At 43.1% G+C, this 24,686-nt stretch overlaps 2 protein-coding genes and 1 long non-coding RNA gene across 3 annotated transcripts; 1 reads left to right on the forward strand and 2 right to left on the reverse strand.

Moving 5' to 3' along the window:
• Positions 1–868: 868 nt before the first annotated feature.
• Positions 869–24,098, reverse strand: LOC143153396 (plasmolipin). Its single transcript, XM_076324517.1, has 4 exons — positions 23,753–24,098; positions 2,979–3,146; positions 2,780–2,896; positions 869–1,738 (listed from the first exon to the last, which is right to left on the reverse strand). Exons 1-4 carry the CDS (start codon positions 23,924–23,926, stop codon positions 1,655–1,657), a joined length of 543 nt encoding a protein of 180 aa, XP_076180632.1. The 5' UTR covers positions 23,927–24,098; the 3' UTR covers positions 869–1,654.
• Positions 3,602–8,459, reverse strand: LOC143153393 (dynein axonemal intermediate chain 3). Its single transcript, XM_076324512.1, has one exon. The coding sequence runs from the start codon at positions 6,473–6,475 to the stop codon at positions 3,647–3,649; it is 2,829 nt and encodes a 942-aa protein (XP_076180627.1). The 5' UTR covers positions 6,476–8,459; the 3' UTR covers positions 3,602–3,646.
• On the forward strand, positions 22,347–24,686 carry LOC143153399 (uncharacterized). Its single transcript, XR_012993810.1, has 2 exons — positions 22,347–22,489; positions 22,677–24,686. It is a non-coding gene; the product is annotated as an uncharacterized LOC143153399 (long non-coding RNA).

Genomic DNA, 24,686 nt, shown 5'->3' on the forward strand with positions numbered 1-24,686 from the left:
CGGTAAACGAAGATTGCGTTTGGAGTTATGGCGGGCTCTGTTCGTTCAGGAACAGATATACGCTTACACGTATTTCCCGCGCCTGACAGATTGCTCCTGAACGAATACCACCCGCCATAACGCACATTAAACGTACACTAAGCTTAAATGAAATTCGACGTTGTTTCAACGATCGTCCGCAAAATGATGATGAATGAAATATTTGAATAAAAATGATTCAAACGCATGTATGTATATATATATTTTCGTACATGATTATTAACGACACGTAACAAATATTTAATATTCCTTAACGGACAACAGTGTCGGAAGGGAGGATAGTTTCTTAAACAAATGCGTATTTCGCGGTCGAAATGTTCGTTAAAAGGAAAGTACAAATGCACTATCGTTCGGTTTCCAGTGCGTTGCTTGTCGTGAAACGAAAGTGAAGAATCTCGTTCGGAAATATCGCATATTTTTCTCTTAAACGTCCATTCGCGTTTCGATGTCGCCGTTAAAACGCGGGGAAGCGTTCACGAGTGATTCGTGTATACCTCGAAGGCAACGCCGACAATGATCGTGTGTTTCAATGATTTCAATGCGTGCAGAAAAACAAAAGTACAACGTATTTGCAAACATCAGGCTCGCGTGATAACCTGGATCGTCCTTTCTCGCGCATACATCGACGAATGCGAAATACAGAAGTGCCCCTTACAGTATGAGTGAAAAATAATTAAAAAAAAAAAAAAGAAGAAAAAATAATGTACTCTATTCGATTTGTGCAAATATATATTACCTATATAAAATAGATATATACGTATGTATGTATGTATGTAAGTATGTATGTATGTATGTATGTATATATATATATATATATATATATATATAATCTGTGTATACATATAAATAAAAACTCGCAGTATCGCGAACAAAAAGGTACGGTTAGAAAAGTTAATTGGACGAGACAAGTACCGCACGTGGTACGCCTACGGAAAGAAAATCACCCGGGACGATCGATATCCAATATGGATTTCGTCGATCCTGTGGCGCGATCCTTCCGTGACAACCGTTGTTAACGTACTCGTTAATTACAACTACTTTGTATCGTAACAAACACCGAACGGTACAACGAGGAGAATCCGCGAAACTCCTCGAGAACAATTGACCGGGAAAGGTCGGTTTGGTGTTACCTTCGGCGCAACAACCCGTCCTAAGATCCGTGCGAAACTCTGCTTTAACTTACTATTCGTTTTAACGATCGTTCGTCGCTCTTGTGTTCGTCCACGACGTTTACACCTCGAAATCCGTAACCGTCATTTGCATAAGTTCACGCCGATTCGCGCGACGCCCGGACGACGACGAGAGCGATCGAAACGCGGAACCGAAATCGGCTATATCTTAAGGCACATAGATTTTACAGAGTCTCTTCTCGTTAAGCTACAACACACGATCGGTAAGGGGTCCCGCCGCGTTTGGACTAGCTTCTTCAACCCATCGATTTCAGGTTAGATCGTTTGTTTTTCTTTTCTTTTGTTTTTCTCTTTTTTTGGTGACCGTGTCCGTGGTGTTGATCGGCCTGTAAGACCGACACGATCGTGTAAACCCCAGTGTAGTAGCCCTGGCGTAGAGGTGCTCTTCAGGTACCTGGCGTCTCTTCGAGTACCTTCGATCGTCTTCACTGCGTGTTGCTGCTCTTCCACTCGATGTACAGGAAGTACGCTCCGGCGGCATACGCGATCGTGTTAAAGATCCCGAATACCTGTAGCGTGAAACAATAAAGGCGATTTAACGATCGTGAAATGTATAATATATATATATTAATTTATTGACGATGGTATCGCCGTTGTAGCATTCACCTGTCGGTTTAACGTGCTCGTTAAACCCTCGCAATACCAGCGATTTAGGCGACCACGAAGTGAGACCACCCCTGGGTCCAAACGGACCCCTAATTTCACCTAACTCGCACAAATATTTCGAGGAAAAATTCTATTACTTCATTGTACCTTTATTCTTTTCTAAGCAAAGTTGTACTAACGGTACAAATGGGAAAGTCTCTCTGGGTCAGAAAAGACCCAGGTGTGGTACGACAAGGGTTAACCGATAACGGTGAAACGTTTTGTATACTAATAGTTTGCCGTACACATATATATTACTATCGATGTATTGTTAAGGTAAGTGCCCCTAATTTCGATACTGATTCAGCCAACAACACTTTCAATTTATATCGTTGATACAATTACTCATAATTCGATGACAAATCTCGTGTATTTTACTTTCAGTAAACGGTATACTGTGTATTTATTGATACTGTCGACAATGTGATCGTTATCTAAAACATGACAATGCAATAAAATTGCAAACACATCGCGGTAGCGGTTGCGATAAAAGTTCGTATCAACTCGTTGAGTGATCGAGTCTTGCAAAAATTGTAACAGTTAGTTACACTGCGTTTTTCGATACATTCGTATTTCGATACGACGACGACTAGAATAAAATGAACTATTATTTTCTCTCGAACACCGAAAAGTATCGTTTGCAGTTCGTAATCTTCCGTATCTCGCAATGTAGGGAAAAAGATAATACCCAGAATTTTCTATTATTGTTCCGAGTAATGCTGTACGGTGTGTCGACAATTGGAACATTCACCTCGAATAGAAGAACATTAAAATATCGACAATACGGTATCAGGAAAAGATGGTGAATGGGCGCGAACCAGCTGGAACGAGGGATCAAGAATTGTTCGAATCGTAAATAGTTAAATATAAATTGTAGATACGTAGTAGCACTGATATGCCCTTACCCCGCCAATGATATTCGATGCAATAGCGCTGTGTCCAGTTATCGCGCTCCAGACAGATAATTGAGCGATGAAGGCAATCATGTACAGAACGGCGAACGTCGTTGTGTTCAAAAGCTCCTGAAAACGTTAATGTTTCGTGAGTTTATCGAATAGTCGCCAGGTTCGAGCAATTGACCATTCATTTGAATCGTTCGCTTACCGTTAAAATCCAATTGATGGGTATTTTAAGCGCCTCTCGAATCGATAGCACGTAAACGAAACACCACAACAGACTGGCGATAAACGCAGTTACGGCAACAAATAGAAACCAATGGGTTGCATTTACTCGCGCTGGTGATGCACACGACATGCATATTATGCCGAGACCCTGAAACAATCACGATACGCTTAATTAAATCTGTTCAAATTGTTCAAGTACTTCGATAAAATTGTAATTTCATTATTTTATGACTGGTAATTGTAGATTCGTTTCACTTACTCGGATTCGAATCACTGTCATTGGTAATAATCTTCGAGTTTTTACATTTCGTATTGTAATTACATTAGCGTATACGTAATTATATTTTCAATCGTTATTATTCAAGTACAGTGTTACGCAAAGAATTGACAATGACGGTGGTTTGAATAGAAATGATCAGAAATCCATCGCGTGCGCATAAAATTTTACAAAAACAATAATGAAATTCGAAATTTCGATGATTTTCCAATGGATTCGTTGAGCATCGTGATGTAGCGAAGAAAACGCGAAGAAGAAATTTTGTTCTTTAAAAGAAACGTGTTTATGGTTAACAGAGGTAAAAAAAATAGCCGAATCAATGGAAGTGAGCATGGTGTTTTCTTTTTTATTTTGTGAATAGTACATCTCCGTTAATTGAACGAATTTGACTTCGCTTTGTCCTTCCCGACGCGCCGTAAGTTCGAATCGTTGTTTCGATTCGCCAACATCTCCCTTGCCCTGTCTCGTATTCGAACGAATCCCTTCAAATACTCGTCGACGGACGTCCCGATCCCGATGGTCGCCTCGTATCCGTAATTCGCGTTCCTCGCTTCGTGGATCTCGGGAAATTCCTCGGCCAACGCGTTCGTGAAATACGTTTCCCTGCGCGCGTACTCGTCCCGAGTTCTTTGCAACTTGGCGTCCCTTTCTCTCCGCGCGACGATCAGCGGCAGCCTCTTCGCCTCCAACTCGGCGGGAATCAAATTTCGTTTGCTCAACAGCACCGTTTTCATCCTCTCGTATTCCTTGAACGTCCACTCGAGATTGTTCGGTCTCGGTGCGGTGCGCGGCCGTTTCTCCTCTTTGGATCGTTCGCGTTCCTCCTGCTCCCTCCGTAATCTTGCCCTGGTTTCCTCCGTCTCTCGTTCGCGTTCCCGGTCGCGCCTAGCCGATCTCTTCGCTGTCGCGGTTGGGTCGTTCGCGAGGAAATCGTTCTGCCAGGCGGTAAAAATCTTTTTCCGTCGTACCTCGCGCCACGCGTACTCCTCGAACCAGTCCATTCTCTCGACGGTGGTGTCCTCGCGGACACCTCGGAGCTCCTCGAACGCGCGAAAGAATCCACTTTGGTCGCCGACGCCGATCGCGAAGCAAAGTTCCCCGCGGGCGATACAATTCATCGAACGCAACACGGTGATCGGTCCCGAGGACACCGTTTGCGCGAAGATCGGCGCGTTGGGCTCGTTCTTGATGTCCCAGAGTTCGAGTTCACCGCGTTCACCGGCTAGCACGAACACACCGGGTTCGTTGGTCCAGCAACAGCCCGTGTAGCGGCAATTGGTCCTCCTGTGAAACAGCGGCGTGTCCGAGCAGTCGTCCTTCCAAACGGCGAACACGCGGCCACCGATCGTCAGCACCGTATCCTGGAGATGCGGGGATCTCGCGATCTCGATAACGGGACCGTCGTGTGCGCACGAGCGACTTAGAATCTTGCACTCGATCGCGGCGGTTCCCTCGTCGGGCAGCTGCTCGTCCCATGTGCATCTGACCAGTCCGTCCGCGCAACCGATCCACAAGCTGCACGCGCGCTCCGTCGTCCACGAGTTCGACTCGTTCGCGCGCGGCTGGTCCTCCTCTTGATCCCGGAAAACGTTGCTGGACGCTGGACAGAAACACCGGAGCGACGTATCTCCCGATTCTTCGTCCCGTAACGGGATCCTCAAACGGAGAATCGGTTGGAAAGCTTCGTCGTCCGCGTTGGTAACTTTATCGTCGACGCGCCACACCGCCACGGTGCCATCCTCGGAAGCGGTTAGAAACTGTCGGTCGCCGGTAACGGACGACTTCGTCGGCTTTCCATTTGGCTCGATTCTACAGTCGACGGGCATCCATTCGATCCTTCGTACAGGGAGTCGGTGAGAGCGGACCGAGACCGCGCTCGCGGACTTTCCTCGCGGCAAGTTGCACTCCCCGTTGTCGCTCGCGCGATCCATGGTGTTCCAAATTATCACGCGACCCGTCGAGCAACCACCGATCACGATACGGTCGTCGAACGGGCAGAAGGAGACGGAGCACACCTCTCGATCGTGTCGCAGCTGGAGCTGGGGACGCAACGGATCCTCGAACCGCCAAACCAGTACACGAGATCGAATCTCGCGATCGTCGCGTGTCGGGATCGAGGCGTACGCGATCGCCACGCGGTCAGGTGATCTCGAGGGTACGGAAACGTCGGAGACGGCTCTGGTACCCGTGATGTCCAAATCGACGAACGACACGTGCTCGTGAAACATCGTTGCCTCGGCGGGTGTTCCCCCGCGCGATTCCCGCCGCGCTAAATCCTCGATGTCGTCCACGTAAACGTTCACAGCAGCGTTGTACCTGATCGCGTCGATCGTCTCCGTTGAACGAGCCTCCAGGAACAATTCCAATGGTGTCCTTTCCGGAGGTTCGTCCACGCTCTCTTGGTCCTCTCTGTCCTTGGATCGTTGATCGTCGTTCCGCTCGGACTCGTTCTCCGTCTCGTCGTCAGCGGCCTTGAGCGGCTCGTTCAAGGTGTCCTCGTAGGCGTACTGGGTCCAGGCGTTTTTCGGGTGACCGGGATACGTTTGCACGAACGCCTCTCGAGACGACCGATGCGTCTGCACCGTTCGAGAGACACACCTACGATCGATGTTCGCGAACACCTCGTCAGCGGTCACTAGTTCCACGTAGCTGTCCCTGCAACTGCACGAGTCTCGGTCGCCCAAGTTTCGTACCGCGTTCAAGTTGCTACCCGGTATCGAGATTTCTATTTCGAATAGTTCCCTCGTGGCCGTTGCGAAGGTTTCGTTCACCTCTGACTCGCTGCCCAAGCTGTTCCACGGTTTCGCGATTTTTCGCACCTTGTCGAGCACCAGGCTCGCGAAGCGTCTCGAGATGTTTCTGTTTCGCTCGACGACGAGGCGTTTCGCTTCCTCGGTCAAGCAGATCGCGAATTCGTCCGAGTTCAACCGAGACGATGCGTAGCCTATTAGGAAGTGATCCGATTCGTAAGCGTCGATCTCGTCTTTGAACGCTGCCAAAGTGGATCCCGAACGTTCGGCGAGTCGCGCGACCACGTTTCGCTTCGCGTACGCCCATGGGTATTCCAGGAACACGTGTTCACCGACCAAACAACCCAGTTCCCGTTGCGTCTCGGCGTCGAGCGTCACGCGTTCCACATTTTCGATATTTTCGGCGACCAGCGTCCAGCCGAGCGGACACTTAACCCCTCTAACCGACATCTCGAATTCACCACCGCTACGCGACGCGCTTAAACCTCTCTCGGACCGACTGGCATCGATCAAACCCGTGCCTTGGAAACCGTTTCTCAGTTCTCGACCATCGAGACATTCGATACCTGTTCAATCAACAGGTAAAATCGACCTCCGATTTTACTACGAATGGTAGAGGTAACGATACAAGTAACCGGTGCTTTTACTTCGAGGTTTGTCGTCCCACGTGAAGATTTTTAAGATACGATACTTTGATCGCGAGGAAGACTTTTTCTATAAGAACGACGCAATTTCGAATCAAAGTAAAACGAATACTAGGAAAACTATGGATCGAGATAAACTACGAAGGATAATGCAGCGCTCGTCCTTTTATTTCGAAGTACGTCCGATGACATTCTACACAAAGTCTAATTGTTTAAACGTTCACCGTGATTGGAGCGAATAAGACACAGAAGTCCGAGGAAGGATTAATTCTAGGGAGCATCGTGAAATTGAAAAATTTGAACTATACTAATGGTCTATTTACAATGGTCACAGATGTATATGTATTTCTCAACATCTGTAAAAACATTGTGTGCTCACATACAAGACCAAAAACACTTAACTCAAAGTTTTCCCCTCAAAGAAAAGACGTCTCGCAAAAAATCAGCCACGTCGTTTGAGTACACCTCCTGATGAATTTCAAGATCGTTGTAATTGTTCCATATCTGGAACTAGCTTTGTAACCCGTATTAGACCATGTATTCAGAGACGTTTTAAGCGATGACAGTCGTTGCTACGCGATGCTATTCGCTGCAAAAAATTATGCTAAAACGAGCTTTCAATGTCAGCGATACACTGCTCTCAGCAAATTAGCTTGTACTTCGATCGATCGATTATTGTTAAAAAAAAAAATTAGAAAAAAAACATCTAAAAAGTGACACTTTCTGCGATACAACGCGTTACTCGAACAAATTCAAACCATTACCCGTTTTTTGCAATTTCCTTCTTTATTCGATCGTAATTTCACATTACTCCGGATAGGGTGAAACACCTGATATGACCCTATAAATCGACTAGTCCGTATTTAGATCGTAACCTGTATTTGGACTACATTCTTTGTTACTACTTGCGCGTTTCTATCGAAATGAGATAAAAGTAACGTTCGAAATGTTTCACGTTCATTTCGCGAGAAATAGAAATGCACGGAACAGTGCATTGGTCACATTTCAATTCGGATAACGAATAATCCGTAACGTTCGAAACGTTCTACTGTTATCGCACGGGAGATAGGAATGCATAGAGCAACGTTGGTTACATTTTTACCCGTACGATTAATAAAACCCCCTGGAAACCGTCTTGGTTCGACGATCGAGAAATTCGGTTACCATTGCTCGAAGAAAACGTACGTCCGATTTTACCGCAAATGGTATTACTCTGTTACGCGTTTCTATCGAAATACGATAAAAGTAACGTCTGGAATGTTCCGCGCTTGCTGCACTGGGGACAGGCGTGCATAGAACAGAATCGTGCACATTTTTATCCAGGTAACGAACAAACGAATAGTATTTTATTCACGAATCGCGGATAAATTTCTAACGAGATGAAAATTTATTCGAGTAACGTGAACGGACGAATAAATACATTTTACGTAAACTTCACGACCATTCGCGCAGTGATGCATAAAGATATTTACTCGAAATTATTCGATAAATATAATTTACATAAACTATCGGACTGTCTCGATGATATTTGCGTGATAGTATTACATAGTAGTGTAGTATTATGCAATACAATACCCGATGCGTATTGTATTATACATCGTGTAAAATATACCGCGCAAAGTATATAAAGTCAGTAATCACTCGAAACAATAAATTCGAATGATTATCTAGATCGAGATATATTTCAACTTGTACGAATAATTGCTCGGATAAACGTGTACTCCGAGTCATTCGAATAATTCACCGCGTAAAGATACATTCCAAGTTGTACCCGAATAATTCACCGGATGAATATAGATTCGAAGTTACACGAATAATCGACCGATTGGAATGTATTCGAAGTTGTACGAAGTTGTCTCGAAGTTCTTCGGACAGTTATCCGGGTAATGTTTTTTATTCGACGTTTTCCGAATAATTATCTGAATAATGATACATGTATTTATATATTCGAAGTTATTCGAATAATGTCCAACTGTGACATGGAGGGGTGAACCGGCGCGAAAGTGCGAAGGATTGGAACGCTGGAACTGTACACCGAAGGAAGAATTTCACTTTCACCGTTTGAAAACGTCGTCGACCGCGATAAACGTTCGACTAAGAATTCCTAGCATTAACGGCTCTCTCGCGCAAGGATTGTACGAGTTATTAATATTCGACGGCAACGATTCGAGGGACCTACGTTTATACGGACACGGACAGATGGTATCCGTTCGCATGGTAAAACGTCCAACGGGACACGTCCTCTCGCGCGATCGATCCAAGAATGTAATTTGGTTTTCGAGGTGTTCCTTTCGCCACGATAGACATACCACCCTATTCGTCGACCTTTCGAGAGCGGCGCGCCCGAGCGAATGTCTCGTCACTAAATATACGCACCTGACGAGTAGAAAGCCCAACGGAGGCAAACAAAAAAAAAGGCGGGAAAAAAGAAAACAGGATCGTGTGCAGGCCACGACGTACCGCGCGACGTCGCAACATATCGGTCCCTCTGGCCAACCAGGAGAAATTATTCGAACGATTTCCTCGCCGTTCTGCGCGACTCGGACGAAACGAGAACGGAATCGGTTTCGCGGATTCCGCGAAACTTTATCGGTTACCAACCCGAACGACTCGAAATGGATCGGGGTTTTTGCGTTGTTCTTACGGGGGAGAACGGAACGATCGCAAAATAACGACGCTCGATTACGCAATAACTTCGCTCACTTAAGCTGGTAAATGTCGTGGGGTTGTCACGCGAAGTACATTCCCAGAGAGTTAGTGTGTATCGCCTGTGGGTCAAATGAATTCAGCGAAATAAATGCGTACGAAACGCGAACCGCGTTCGTTTAACCGCGCTTATTACGAACAGGGGCAATATCGGTGACTTGGACGTTCGAGCAGATGTGCCGCGCCCGATGGTGAACGAAGACCAGGTGCGAGACAATCGAAAAGTTTCGCTTCTTTGTTCCGAGCTATCGTCGAGAGACGAGAAATGGAACCGTGTGCTAGGGGAATTGCGAGTTTCGTGGTGCGCAGCGTTCATGGGGTCCGATACCTCGGTAAGCGTTCAACCCTTCGATCGCGAAAGGCGTGAGCAGAGTGTATCGATAATTGCGATACAAACGGACAAGAGACGATTCCACGTGTAAACGTGCGTCGAAAATACGAAGAACTCGAACGAGAGATAGATCGGGGTTTTCCGTTATTGGTACGTTTGTTCGTTCGAGGGTTTATTTTTAAGAAAATTTACCTCGATGCTTCCTCAAGTGCGGTGCACTTGAGGGTTGACGAGAGTCGGTTGAACGAACTTAGCTACTTTTGCGTTTAACTGCTCGATAAAGTAGCTACTCGCTACTAAAGGAATAGTACTAAATACTATTAATTACTATCACATACGAATATAGTACAATAGTCGAGTGCAAAATCCGATCAATTCCTCTTACCGTTTAAGTGCGCCACACTTGACGGAAGTTTGGGCTCGATTTTCTCGAAAACAAAGCCTTGAACGAAAAAATTTCATTTTTCTTCGAGTCATTTTTACAAGTAGAATCACCACCTTTCCGATTGCACCACGATTTTCGATACATCGTTAATACACGCACAAGGGGTATATATACTTACGTTCTCACGAGTCCATTGATATGTACAGGTACAAGACCGATAAATTGTTCTCTTCGTGGATTTACCGTTACACTAAACTGGTATAGCATTGGGCTTATTGTTACGCGTCGCGTAGTAACCGATTGAACAGTTATCGTGCGAATATCGTGTCCTATAACATCGATGATTCTGGGTTACAGTGCATCGCGGTCAAAGAGTTTACGTCTGTAACCCTATTGATCCGAAGATCAAGAACTACGATAGTACCTTCCCCCCTAATATCTATTTCTATTAGTTTGAATAGGAATAAACAGACCTCGTCGTATTCGAATCGTCGAGGACAATTATAAAAGACCCTTGACTCCAGTAGTTGCAAGGATGTTCATTCCGAGTTATTTTTGCTACTAGAGTGTAACGAACAATTCTATCGGAAATAAAATGCTTAAGAACAGAAGACCCCGGACTCCAGTCTCCAGCAGTAGCAAGGATGGTTACTCCTAGGTTATTTTTGCTACTAGAGTGTAACGAACAATTCTATCGGAAATAAAATGCTTAAGAACAGAAGACCCCGGACTCCAGTCTCCAGCAGTAGCAAGGATGATTACTCCTAGGTAATTTTTGCTACTGGAGTAGTACAAACAATTCCATCAGAGATACGATACTTGGCTACGAAAGATCCTGGACTCCAGTCTCCGGCAATTAGAAGGATATTTATTCCAGGTCTTTCTTATTATTGGATTTTGATACAATTCAACGAGGAATATAACCCAGAAACACCCGATACGATTGAAACGCGACTTGAGGGGAAACCTTGCGAATCATATGCGCGGTTTGTACGCGTCTGCTAAGTGACTGCCGGTTGCAACCTTCGTCGATAACTTATGTAGATATCTTCGTTCGTTTACGCGACGCTGCTTGACCAATTGATAAAAATTAGCGACGGACATGGTCGAGGGACCGTTAAACGTACGCGCATATTATTAAAATCTACCGAACGATTTAAAATGTTCAACAACCGTGTTCCGTTAAAGGAGAACACACTTTGACGACTCGTTTTACATTTCTCCCATACGTTCCAGCTTCTTTCACAATGTATTCCCAAATTCTTATCACGAAAGCTAGAAGCATCCGGTATTTTCGCGTATACTATTCGAACGTTTACAAGTATCGAGGTTTATTCATTTACACTTTACTCGACTAGGTTTAACCGTATCGAACCTGCGTTTTACGACATTTTCCAGGCAGTTTGGTACATTGCACGGTTTCGTGATAATTTCATCGAAAGGTAAACAAGTGGCGCGAAATTTTAATCGATCTGCTGGGTTACTCCGGGACGATCTACACGAAAAATTGCAACGTCACTTTCAATATTCATACAGTGCACATATAACATTAACGATCGCAAATTGACGGTAGTCGTGTACATCCTAATCTCATTCACTTAAGCCCCGTGGAGGTCGTGAAATTGTCGCTCAAACCATATTCTCAGCGAGATACCATCGTCTAAGGGTCAGATGGGTTTATCAGAGGTAAGTACCAGATAGATTAAATTGATTGAGGAAAAGTAACGGTGTGACGTTTATGTGAATCGTTCTAATATCGTTATCGCTCGGTATAACAGAAACAAAAGCGCTGTCGGTGGCATTTGTAACACGAGCGTGTGCCCGTAACGCAACGCATAGAAAACCGCTTAGTCGGTGGAAGCCGAGAGAACTGCACGAGCACGCGAAGAACCGAGTGCAGATAAAACGCGGACTCGAGGAGAAAACCTTACGACCCACATGCGCTGTTCGTACGCGGTTACTAAGTGGCTACCGGTTACAACCTACGCTGATAGTCTATGCAGATACGTCCGTTTTACGCGACGCTGCTCGCCCAATTGATGGAAATTAACAAAGAACACGGTCGAATGTCCGTTACACGCATGCGTGTATAATTATCAACGTAACACGATTCCTACCGAACGAATGAAAAGTTTTTCAACGTTACCGTCGAATCGTATGTCCATTGGAGGGAAGAATGTTTCGAAGGTTTCGGGAAATCGATATTTTTTTTTTACATTTTTCTTCGATAAGTAAAAACTAGAAACATTCGAGGGTGTACATATATTTTTACAGTATTCTCGATAATATTAATTTCATCTTAACGTTTGGATATATTGGGGTTCGTTTTAACCATTTCGAAACGTTTTTTAAGCAGTTCGGACAAATTGTAAATGGTAGAAAATATATCGCGAAATATCGTTGCGTCTGATAAGAAAGTGCCATTCAGTTGTCGCTATTGATGTATTCGTTCTAATCTACGGGAGATTTAAATAAAAAGAGACTTATCGCGTATACTTCGTAAAGTTCCACGAAAATAACAGCGAAAGTTTCCGATTTGTCTGGAAGTTTGCTCCAAAAGCGACATTGAGCGGTGCTCTTGTCGTAGAAGACCAAGGCCGTTGTTATTTAGTATGCAAACACGAAACATTAAAATTGGATCGATCGACACGGAATATTGAGAGATTTCCGTCGTTTTTCCGTAACTGACCTTCAAGTGCAACAGTCAACACGCGAGACAAGATTATTACGAAGACCATCGATGAAGCTGTATTCCAACTTTCGACGAGTTTTTCTGGAAATCGATTTTTTTTCAAATAAATTTCGAACAACTCGTAAACCATTTATTCGATCAACTCGAAATGTAAATTCTCTATCCTTGTAAATGAAGACTGTTCTCCAAGACCTGGTCGTTTCTTTCTAAAAAATTCAAGCTTCTTTTTCAGTGTAATATTAATACAATTTTTCCAAATTTCAAGCTCGTTTATTTCGAACCGTTCGAATCCAAGAAATCCGTACTCACGTTACGTATATGAAAATTCAGTCGCGAAAATTACCACGAAATTTAAATATCCTTCAATATCTGTACTTTTAACGAATCAGCGATAAACGTTGATTAGATATTTCGTATCGTAACGAAGCATAATCTTCGAGATCGATCATTTCTGAATTGTTTGCCACATTCGGAATGATTTTTAAAAGCCGAGCGACAAAATTCAACGAAGTTACATCGAGACGATGACGTAAGTATACTCCTAAAGTAGCGATGACAGCTAAGCGCGCCTGGTCTTATCTCAACTCTCCGAAAATAATACTTTTATAATCAATTTTGTCTGTTTTTCTACAGGAGATTTAATCCTCCGTGCCGGCCAGTCGCGCAGAATACGAGAAAAACCCGAGAAACGAATAATTTCGAACATTCGTTCTCGGTTGTTCGTATAGAACGTTTAATTATCGACGCTTTGATCGATCAACTGCAAATATTATTGCATAGTATTTTTATCTATCGATCGAAAGCATAGGTATTTCTTCTTATCTGTTATTATTCGATATACAATTACTTAAAGGAAACAAACGTTTGCTACCTTCGTAACAACCTTTACCGTTACTTATAAATTCGTTAATTCAACAAAAATATTTAAAGAGTTACCACCGTCGCTCATAGAAGCCGTTGAATCACGATCGTTAATAATTTCCACGATGCTAATCTTATTTAAAGAATTACACTTCAACGTATCGATAACTCACATATCGAAAGTCTAGCTACTCATTTATCGCCTCGCTTTCTCTTTCACCGACAAGAAAATCGTCAATCGACTCTTCGAATCGACTAGAAATTATCTATCGTTTCGCACGAAACTAAGGACAAAAAGAATTAAGAGCTGCTTTTTATCGTATTAATTGCTCTCACTGTATGTTAGTTTCGTTTTTTCTTTTTCTTTGCGTATAATTTCGTAAAAACAGTTCAGAACGACGGTAATTGGTTAAACGACGGTGAATGGATCCTTCGCCGCCAGAACACCGGAAACCGCGGACCGTAAAAAATGGAGTAACATCGATCGGTTCGCGTAAACCGCGAATCGTTTTTGGTGTTCGTTCCACTCGTTTGAATGATCAAACTGTTGGGATTTACGCTACCACGTAACGTGTCGCAATTCCTTGTTGCTTTTTGAAACCTCGTTTCTTCGATCCGCGAATCGATGTGTGCAATCCCGCGATTTACCGTACGATTGTAACTCGCTACGAGGGAACCTACGCTATCGCGGGCGTATAATCGCGGTGAAACGCGCGCAGCGATTATCGAAATGGTCGTTTAATTAGCAATGTAAATTGCGTTGAATAAGGCTGGGGATTTTAGCTCCGTGGCAAAAGTCGCGTGCAGATACGTGGTGTGAACGTGTACGAAAGCAGAAAACATCGTAGCACCGATTGTGAATTTGTGTCTCGACTTCGCGCGACTCGTCGCCGTGTTATATTCTTGCTAGAGTGACGCAGGACCGAAATTACTTTTGCGTATCGTCAGACACTATACCGGGGATCGTGTTGTGAATCACGCGTAACCCAGAGATCATTCATAAGCCGTGTACGTGTTCTGTTGTACTACGTAATCTTGCTTCTTTGTAGGTTTGCGTCATTCCTCAAGGACGAAACAAAAAAAACTAACCCAACAGATGACTAATAACGTTAGCTCTTTATTGGCGGTTTCATTTGCACGCCAGCCCATCCACCGACGATAACGTACCGCGGAAGATCGTCCTACGTGATTCCATACGTCGAACTTCGCTGGATAATCGAACCGTATGACTCGGTCGACGGATTTAACGATGGAACGATACGCGAACGTAATCTAATCAATTTCCCGTATTTGCGCATTCAGAGAGACGCAAGATGGCGCGAAAGTATCCGCGACCTGAGTTTCAACGCTTGGTAGAAAAAAAAAAAAAAAAGAAAAAGGAAACCGGTGTACGAACGTTGGAGCAATTCCACGTTGCTTGATTGTAACGGTGATCTGTAATGAATGAACCACGGAGCAATATCGTGCCTGTATTGCGTTTCGATTGTCGGTTATTTATGTACGCTCGAAGAGAGAGGCACGATACCGCGTAATCCGCTTATCCGCTCGGTTTAGTTCTCCGAATGTATTTTCGAACTTACAGCATTCACGAAGTCCTGATTTAAGCCGCGCAGACATTCTTCCTGGAGATTTTGTAAACGACGTAGTATATCCAGTGTCGGATCCACGCACAGGCAAACCTGAACAGTCGCTCGTCCTACACGAGTCCGCTTGAAATTCCATCGATCCGTATTAAAATTATCCGTATTTATTTATCGTACGTCGGTTTCTTTCCTAGCCACGAGTCTTTTGCCACGGCAACGGAGAGAGGCGCGCTAATGTCGGATCGGTGCATACGAAATCTTGTTTTTACGAACGAGATTTCAGCCGTAGTATTTTTCAAATGTCGTATATTTAATCGAGACAAATTCCACACGATTGTGCACGTCCTTTCCAACGATCGATCGATTCAAACGCAGTGTACTTAAACGAGTTATCCATTATCGTTTTTGAAATTCACACATTCGTCGTACACCGCTTTTTTTTTATACCTTCTTCGTACGGAAATCATTTATCCTTTAACGAATCGATCCGAATGTTTGATAAAGTTGAAGTTTACGAGGGCAAGGCCCGGAGAACAGAGAGGATGTGGTGAACCTTGCGTTGCTGTGCAGCAAGATTGGTATCCATCTGTTTACTATTATCTGTTTTGTATTTCTTTACGATAGAACTTTCCAGTAATTTTAGACCTTGATTTTAGACCACCAAACATTCACCACCATCTTCTTCGGATGAGCCGATGATTTTGATACGTGCTCTGGACCGACGTATTTATCGAGCCATCCTAATCGTTTCGGAATAAGTGCAAGCCCATTAAAGCCCAGAAAAGCACAAACATTTTCCGATCTTTTCCTCCAATAACTTTCTACTGAAAAATCACCAACCTTGAATTTTACAAACCAGCGTTGAACTCTTCTAACGTTCGCATAATCTTCTCCGAATGCTATCTTTATATTCTCAGCAATTTCCACCGCAGTTTTCCTATGTTTATACTCGCGTAAAAAAGAATTACAAGAATATTCTCAGTATTCATAACTGTTGACAACTAATGTTTCTATATTGAATCTTTTTAGTATTTAATGCACGTGTCTTAGAGTACACTTATACCTCCTTAATACAATCTAAAAAGCAATTGGCGACAAGGCAAACTAAAATGGAAGTTAACGATCCGGTTAATTCGAACACCGGAAAAACAACATTTCGTATGCATCTACCTAATATTTTCTACCTAAGGGCGCTTGAAATTTTACCGGTCGTGAAAACTATCTATCTTCTTGTTACTGTACGTCGGTTTCTTTTCTGTACAGAATTTTCTTTCGCTGCAACGGAGAGAAGCACGATAATGTTTTCTGCCTAGAAACGTAAACGAGGTCAACGCAGCTCCGAGTGTATCGAGAAAATCCAAGAAGTTCCTAGCAAGTAAAAAATAGAGAGAAAAGTAAACAGCGTTTCAATTCGTACGCTGAAAGAAAGCGTTACAAAATTGAATCCTAAAAACAAACGATTTCGCAGAAAAGTGCACGGTAAAAATGGATGGTCACTTTCGCAGCGTTTACCGTACACGTTTCCTTTGTATATTTGATTTTGTCGGGAAGCTTTCGCAAATTCATATCGTAGGTTATTTTTCTCATCGATCCACGCGATTGTTCCTCCGAGCGGTTCGCGTCCAAGCTTGGATATGCCGCGGATAGTCCGAGGCGCGGTTTGTCCTTGCGTATAAGGTGCTTGCGTGCAATTAACTGTGGTACATAGCTTATTGCACCAGCCGATATGCTTCGTGCACAACCTACACACCATAAGAACGCATGGCACAACGACGCGGGAACCGTCGTAATAATCGACATTGCGCAATACCCGCGCCGCTCGTTTCCTCTCGCGTGGCTGATTAAATTTTGCGTGGCTCGAACGCAGTCCCCTCTACCCCCGTTTACACTGGAAACCTGAACAGAACGACCGATAGAATTACAGATCCATCGAAATTTTCGAAAACGATTATTTCACTCTCGATTCAGAGAATACAAGAATAGGATCAATTTGCCCGATATTTGGGTCTATTTCCTTTTCAAATCGTTACGTTCGAGGACACTTTGATTAAATTTAGCTACACGTTTCCAATTGAAACCGAAGTCTACTATTTCACAACCTACTGGAAAATAGCATACAAAAATGCAGTTTCTTCTGAACAAAATAGAAACTAAGATTACGCAAATACGCAAATTTAAAAAATCGAATTCCTAATACGAAACACAGTATGCTCGTTCTTGATACTTATACTCTTGTTACTTTTTTCGTTCATTGGCTGAAATGAAAACGTTGTCTTCGACGATACGACACACTTAACGCATTTGTTCACCACGGGACAGAGTTCAAGAGTTCAAGAGTTGTGACTGCCAATACCATCCGATCCTTGTTCCACTGTTTCTGTTTTTTCAACGAAATCCACCTAGAACAAAATTGACTACCCATTACGAGACCGGTCTCGTAATAAGAATTTCCAAGGTCCCGTATTCGAAAACAACAACACGTTTACTGTTTGAAAGCTTCTGGGTTAATTCTTCCTTATTCAACGATACGCAATTAGTGAATCTCGAACTCCTTCGAATGCACTGTACAACGGTATTTATGAAAATGATTATGCACTTATCGTTTCAAAAGTGTTTCTACTTCAATCACTTCGAAAAGTGTTCGCAACTTTAGAAATATGTTCGTACAAGAGGCTGCATTAGTTTCAATGTCAACAACCGTACCGAACAAAGGAATTCGCGATTGATTGTGACTAAAAGAGGCATCGCTACGACATTCGAGAGATCTGGTGCGAACACGACTACACGAGCGTGTTTAGTCCGGCGCGTGTGACACGCGATAGGCGGTGTTTCGGTAGCGTGTCAGAATCGTGTTCCACGCTTGCGCGGTCAGTTGCAATAATCCTCGCCAAACGACATCTGACTCTCTTCGTACCCAGAGAGACTTTTCTATTGCTCAATTATATCGTTGGTATAACTTTTCTTAGAAATTGAAAGAGGTACGATAAAATAATCGAATTGAACATATTTTATTCGAACAACGAATAATATATAAATCCTTCAAATTTATTCGTAAACAACGAATAACGATTTCGTTCTAAACGTTCGAGTAAAATCTGATTCGGAGAATTTATTCGAAATGTTATACGAACAAAATTACATCCTTATAGTATAACCTTGCGTCCATGTAGTCCTGGTCTAAAGGAGACAAGTTGAGGTCCAGTATTGACGCTAGGTTTACGAACATTTCTTGCGTCAAATTGGCGCGTATCGGGAAGAGATAAGTATATCGCACAAACAATTATGAAATTAGAAAACTTGGAAGAAAATGAATATAATTTAAGTACGATATTATATTTGTCTCGTTAAACGTATAAAAGTGAATACAAGTGGTAGAAGAAAAATGTAAACAGTCTCTGTAATTTTCCTCGTCAATCGACACGCGTCAAAATTACGTGCCCCGTAAAACTAGTGTCAAAGATTCTCGTATTAGGCAATTTTACCTTAAGCACCGCGATCGTGGAAACGCAATTGACGAGCAAAAATACGGATCTCGCTGCACCGTGAATATTACTCAGGGCCATTTTGTATTATCCGCTCGCGGTATCTCTCGCGAGAAATTTCCAAGCGGAGTCGCGATCGCGAAAGAAACACACGATCTTTCGAAATTCGTTCCCCCTTTCGAAAATTTCGATACGCGTCTAAGCGTGCGCGAAACGCGATTCCCTCGATAAAGACAATAGGGTAGAGGATTATCATCGAATGGCGAAGCTCGTTGCAACGTGTCAAGACCATCGAATCACGGCCCTCTTCGCACGTTCTCTTCTCACGGTTAATAGAAGACGATTACCGACCGGAAAGGAACACGCGCGAATTACCCTGACCGATATTGGCTCTTCGTGTACACGTGCTTATCGAGCTCCAGTTCGATACGGGGCGATTCGTTTACAAAAGAGCGATTCCGCGTAAAATGGAAAAAGCTTTTTAGAAAACCGGAAAACGGACGTGACTCGGTTTCCTGGTGGAGCAGGAAAAAGGGTGCGACTTGGTTGTCGAAAATCAAGTTTCTCCAACGATCGTTACCTTTCGCTCGGTTCGTACTTGAACTTTTGACTGCGATTTCTTTCGCAGTTGGAAAAAATAGATTGTAAATACGCGACGTTCCCGTACGTAACACCGAGGTGAAACGTATCGAGCAAAATAGACGGATATGTCAAACATTGTTTTCACGGAGAAACATCAATTGTCGTGTAATTTGTTGCCACGGTTGAATACGATTCGAGCGCACGCAGAACGTTCGTGCTTCGAAACTTTGCGGGCTCGTAGCGACCAGAGATTTGAATATCGTGTATTTGGTCAAAATAGATCCCCAAAATCGTTTCTTTCGACGTAAACGGTGATCAACCGTTTTAATAACGATATTTACGTACAATCGTTGCTGATGGTAGCGATATTAAATTTTACGCAGAAATTTTTTAGAGGATACGAAGGTAATACTCTATTTTCCTAAATAACGAGACTGTATGTTTTTTGCGTTTTATTTTACAACCTAATTATTTGTGTAATATCCACGTTAGTTTAGAAACGATCTTTGGCTGTACCTCGCCATTGCGCAATATCGTTCTATTTGATGTACGATACGTGTACTCTCCTTATTTGCATAATAAATGGCGTTATAATAATCATAATAATAGCAGACACGGGCTAGATAAATCACATTATCGTGATTAAAAATCCCTCGTCACTTCGGTGAACGCGGATCTGTTTTCGTTCAACCGTACGCGTACATTCAGTTTTATCGAGTAATAAAAGCCTTCGAAGTTTCGAGCCGTTTTTCAAGAACACACCGGCGCTTGCGTTCCATAACTTTTCTTCGATTTTACCAATTGCTGATGTAACACGAGCTCGAGGAACTTTTAACGGAATCGGTAAGACAGCACTGACCCATTTAGCGACGTTTGAAACGAAACGATTGACAAGTGACCGTGGATTTACACTTACGTCGCGTTCGGTGGAACAAAAATACTTTACGAATGAATACCTGGAAAGTGCGCGGGCTCTGGCATCGGTGACCCTGAAAAACGCTAGATTCATTATGTTCGTGTATAACGTACGTACGTTACGTTAAATTAAGCCTGTATACGGTTGCACGTACGTATTATACGTGGACGCGAATAAATATGACGTGCGCGAATGACACGATACATAGCATTCGTATTATGCTAGTTAGATTATTGTGCCATTTCTCGTTTATCCGGCACGCAATTCCGCGGCGACTCGACTTCATTCGTCGATTGTTAAGGGACACGATTCAATTTGCATTTAGAATACGACAATGCGCGAGCAGCTTCCGTCGCGAAGACACCGTTGATAAGATGGACGTTCTCTCGAATACGAGATAATAAAAAATGTCCGGATTCGATTTTTTTCTCTCTTCTTTTCGAGTACAGTATCCCGTTGGTTTCCACCCCGGAATACTTCGACGCCTCGAGGCAAAGATGGCAACGGTTCCAGACCAGAAGGATGCGGTACCAACGATATTCGATATTTTGTCAATTGTATATTTTGTTTTGTATTTATATTACACGTATTTTATATATTTTACTTTGCGTATTTATTGTATTTTATTCGTTCTATTTTGCGACTCTGTTACGTGTATTTTGTTCATTTTATTTTATCGTCTTTATACAAATATTATATATACACATATATTTCTATGTACTTTCGTACTTATACGCAATACGGAAAAATATAAATGTAAATTAAATTTGAATAAGTGCGTAAGAATCGAAATGCTGAAAACGCTGATAAAATTATCTCCGGATATATTTCCGGACTGAAAACTAACAATACGTTCTTTCGGTGAGGAAGAATTATCCATGTATTAAATAATTAAAAACTAAAAGAGAAGTAATGTAAAACGATAACGGAAAGCGATAGGTAAATTAGTATAAAGAAAATAATAACGGAGACGAAGGCTTTAATGGTACGTATTAAACGAAGTTATAGCTTAGGGAATGTCGCATATTAAACGATAGTAGAATAGATTTAAGTGCCTTCTCTGTTTACAAACCGTACGTTATCGAACCGCGCTCATTTCGATGAATGAAAATTAAAAAATCGTTACTTTTAAACCATCGTGTTGAAACGTTTTCGTCGCCACTATCGACCGAAACATTTTTTCTTACATATAGAAAGGTAATGCGAATTAAAAAATCGTTTGCTCGTCTACGATTCCTAAGGAGACATTGATATATATTTAGCCGAGTATCTTATCACGATTTCTGCAAAATCGATCGTATACTTGGTGTACGAATTTTCAATGTCAAAAGTCCCACCCCCCTCTCTCTCCTAATGGAGTCCAAACTTCAGATGAAACGTTCGAGTTCGCGCACACGAATACCCGGTGGCGGTGTTGGTTGGTCGTGAAAGATCGAAAATCATCGAAGGGAAGTCAAGGACACTATGAATGCTTAATGAATCGTTTCGATACCGTTGGCACGGCCTCGGCGTATGGCAGTAGGATGGAACTCCGAGTATGTGGGACGCCACGTATGGTCCCGGTCATCGGGATGAACATGTACGGGCATCGAACGTGTGTCTAGTTCGTAGGGACGTGTCCGAGCGTATCGAAACTATGCCATCCGGCGAGGAGAATCGTTTCAAGTTTTTGGTCGATCGGACGCGATGATCGTCCTTAATGGAGAAAAAAGAAGAACGAAAGATCGACAAAAACAAAAAACCGGTTCCACCTTCGTATTCTTAATGCCGTTGGTGTACCAATACGTAGAAATTCGGCCGACGGTTGAACACAACGAACGGTATCGAATAATGCGGTTTCACCGTTGCGACTAATATCACGGAACAGGTGGTTGTTCGTTTCGCAAACTTATTAACGCGAAACGCGCTAATCGTCCAGGATCAGTGTAAACGTTCGATCACCGATATTATTCTCCGCGTGGTGTAACGCATTTCGAGGACGTCGGTAGTAGTCTCATGAAATAACAGCGCGATGTATTTGATTTCCATCTGTCGGTAATTCAATCGTACTGTTGCAGAGTCACCGTTGGGATTGGTCACGCATGCTTTTTCTTACGTTTGCACACCCAGAGACCCGCTAGTCGAAGGTCGGCCGTTTATTCCGCGTGTTTCGTCAAAATCGTACGCTTTTATCAAGCCCGTGCATACGTTCGCGTTATCGAGCAACGTGTACAGTAAGCGATAACGAAACTGTAAATAATCTCGGATATGATCCTCGTTGTAAATTCGATCGTTTCGGCAAGGTGAGAAACACCAAACCCGTAATTACGATCGTTACGAGGTTTCGAGTGTACTCGGAGTTTACCAAATAACGAAAGAAATCGAATAATGGGAACACGTGCGCGCCTTTACACGGCCAGTGTTCCAACGAATCGATACCTGCATTCGGTGCTCCCATCGTTTGAAAGTAACTCGGTGCTTTATTTGCAGCGAGGAAACGGAGAAACGTCGCCCGGGAGTGTCTCCGGGCTGCACGTGCGTGAGCCAAAGAGAAACGATGCTCACCGATGGTGATCGCCTAACGGGATCGTGGGGTATTTCGGCGGGGGAACATTGCAGAGGTGATGAAACGAAAAACAACTGTTCTTAACGATGGAAGGACCCATCGGCAACGATAAAAACCCAACATTGTAATTTCACGAATAGTAACTGCCATTTCCATTCCCTTGGGGATATTTTGCTAACCGTTCCGTAAAGAGATTACCGTTACGCGGTTATGCCGTTGCAGGTAAGTTCAACGTCACGGTGCAAATCGTGCAATTCCGCGGCTATATACGCGCTTCCTTCTTCGTAGAAAATATCTGGTGCTCGAGCAACGAGCGATAACGTTCCCCGAAAGAAAAATCGAATCTCTCGTTGTATCGCGATACGCGTCTCGCGAACCAGCCACGAGATCGTAGAGCGCTCCGAAACTCGCGCGTTTAAAATAACAATGCCGCATAAACGATACGGGGAGGTCGTAGCGCCAAGAACAATACCGAATCCATGCCAAATTTTGATACGATGAACGACATCGTGAAAAATAAGTATCCTTACGGGTAAGAATAAATTACGAGGAACAATTTATTATCGCTTGTCGTTCTAATTTACCGTTTGAAAGAATCTTTAATGTTGTCGAGACGATAGCGTATCGATAGATTATGTAATATCGTCTTAGACACCAATTTTTTTCAAAAATGAACAATTTCGATTAAAAAAGAATCTTAGTCGTGTGTTTGTGCGTGTATATGTGTGTATGTGTGATTACAGATAGACAATGCCCAAATTTGTAACTCCATTAAAAAGAATGCGAAGTTTACGTTACTTTATTTATCAAGTCGGAATAGAAACGAGAATTATGCGTTTTCTCTTGAACTAGTTTCGTACAAATGTGGAACGATAAATTCTTTCGATAATAGACGATTGTTGATGTAATCGGAATGTTTGATTCTCCTGCTTAAACAACCGTCTGTATCGTGTAAACCGGAAGACTATTAAAAAACGAGGTTCGATGCTATCGTACTCACCAATTGCACGAGTTTAATGATACCGGGTATGGTCCTAAAGTAGGGTATGTTTAATCTAATGCCTGCCAGAGGGTTCGGTTGACCGGGTTCCGTCTTCACCGTGGGTACCTGCCGAGGATTGTTGCTGGTGTTGTTGCTGGACCCGTCCATCGTCACAACAGTCTCCGACATCATATTACGTTTCCTTCGCGGCAAGTGTATACCACAGATAACTTCAACGATGTATATTCGTCAGTGAAAGGCACCGGTGTAAACACCACTAGAGAACGAAGAGAACCGGTACTGCTACAGCAGAACTCGAAACACCTGTTGGTTCACCACGACCCGCACGGAGGCCTCGCCACTGAATACTACCAATGTATTAACCAACGACCCGCTATTCCCCCACCGTAATCTATTTTCCCCACTCTTACTCGATTCCTTGACTTGTCAACGAAGCCGAAGTACAAGACGCCAATCGCCACGTTGCATACGTCTTCCGCTTCCTTTTCGATCATTTATCGAATAATTTGTTAGACCAATTATTACGTTTCGTTGCACGTACAAACCTTACGCGATACGTTCAAACGCGCGACGTCCAATCTGCATGTATTTAAAATACGAAATATTTACGCGAATAATTTTCTTTACGAAAAAAATGCATCAAATTCGGAATACTTAAACATCGGACTATTATGGTAAAGAAATATATAACGGTGAAGTGTGACTTGAAACACTATCGATTGTGTGCGTTTGTTCGAATAATTATTGCAATTTTTCACAATCTTGCAGTATCCGTTTAAACAGAAAATTTTGTAGTTTTTTAAAAATGCATTGCTCGTAAAGTAATTAAATACTCGCCGTACCAGAAAGACAGGTCTTGCATCGGTGAAGTTTCAAATTGAAATAATTTCGCGGGGTTACAAGGGAATAAATGGAGGTGATTGGTACATAG

The sequence above is a fragment of the Ptiloglossa arizonensis genome, chromosome 12 (genome assembly GCF_051014685.1).
Source record: "Ptiloglossa arizonensis isolate GNS036 chromosome 12, iyPtiAriz1_principal, whole genome shotgun sequence".
NCBI lineage: Eukaryota > Metazoa > Arthropoda > Insecta > Hymenoptera > Colletidae > Ptiloglossa > Ptiloglossa arizonensis.

Excerpts from the sequence above, each read along its gene's own strand:
- LOC143153396 (XM_076324517.1), bottom strand. The coding sequence starts at position 23,926 with ATGATGTCGGAGACTGTTGTGACGATGGACGGGTCCAGCAACAACACC. Across the intron at positions 3,147-23,752 it reads TCATTAAACTCGTGCAATTG|GGTCTCGGCATAATATGCAT; the intron begins GTGAGTACGATA and ends TGATTGTTTCAG. Across the intron at positions 1,739-2,779 it reads CATCGAATATCATTGGCGGG|GTATTCGGGATCTTTAACAC; the intron begins GTAAGGGCATAT and ends TTCACGCTACAG.
- LOC143153393 (XM_076324512.1), bottom strand. The coding sequence starts at position 6,475 with ATGTCGGTTAGAGGGGTTAAGTGTCCGCTCGGCTGGACGCTGGTCGCC.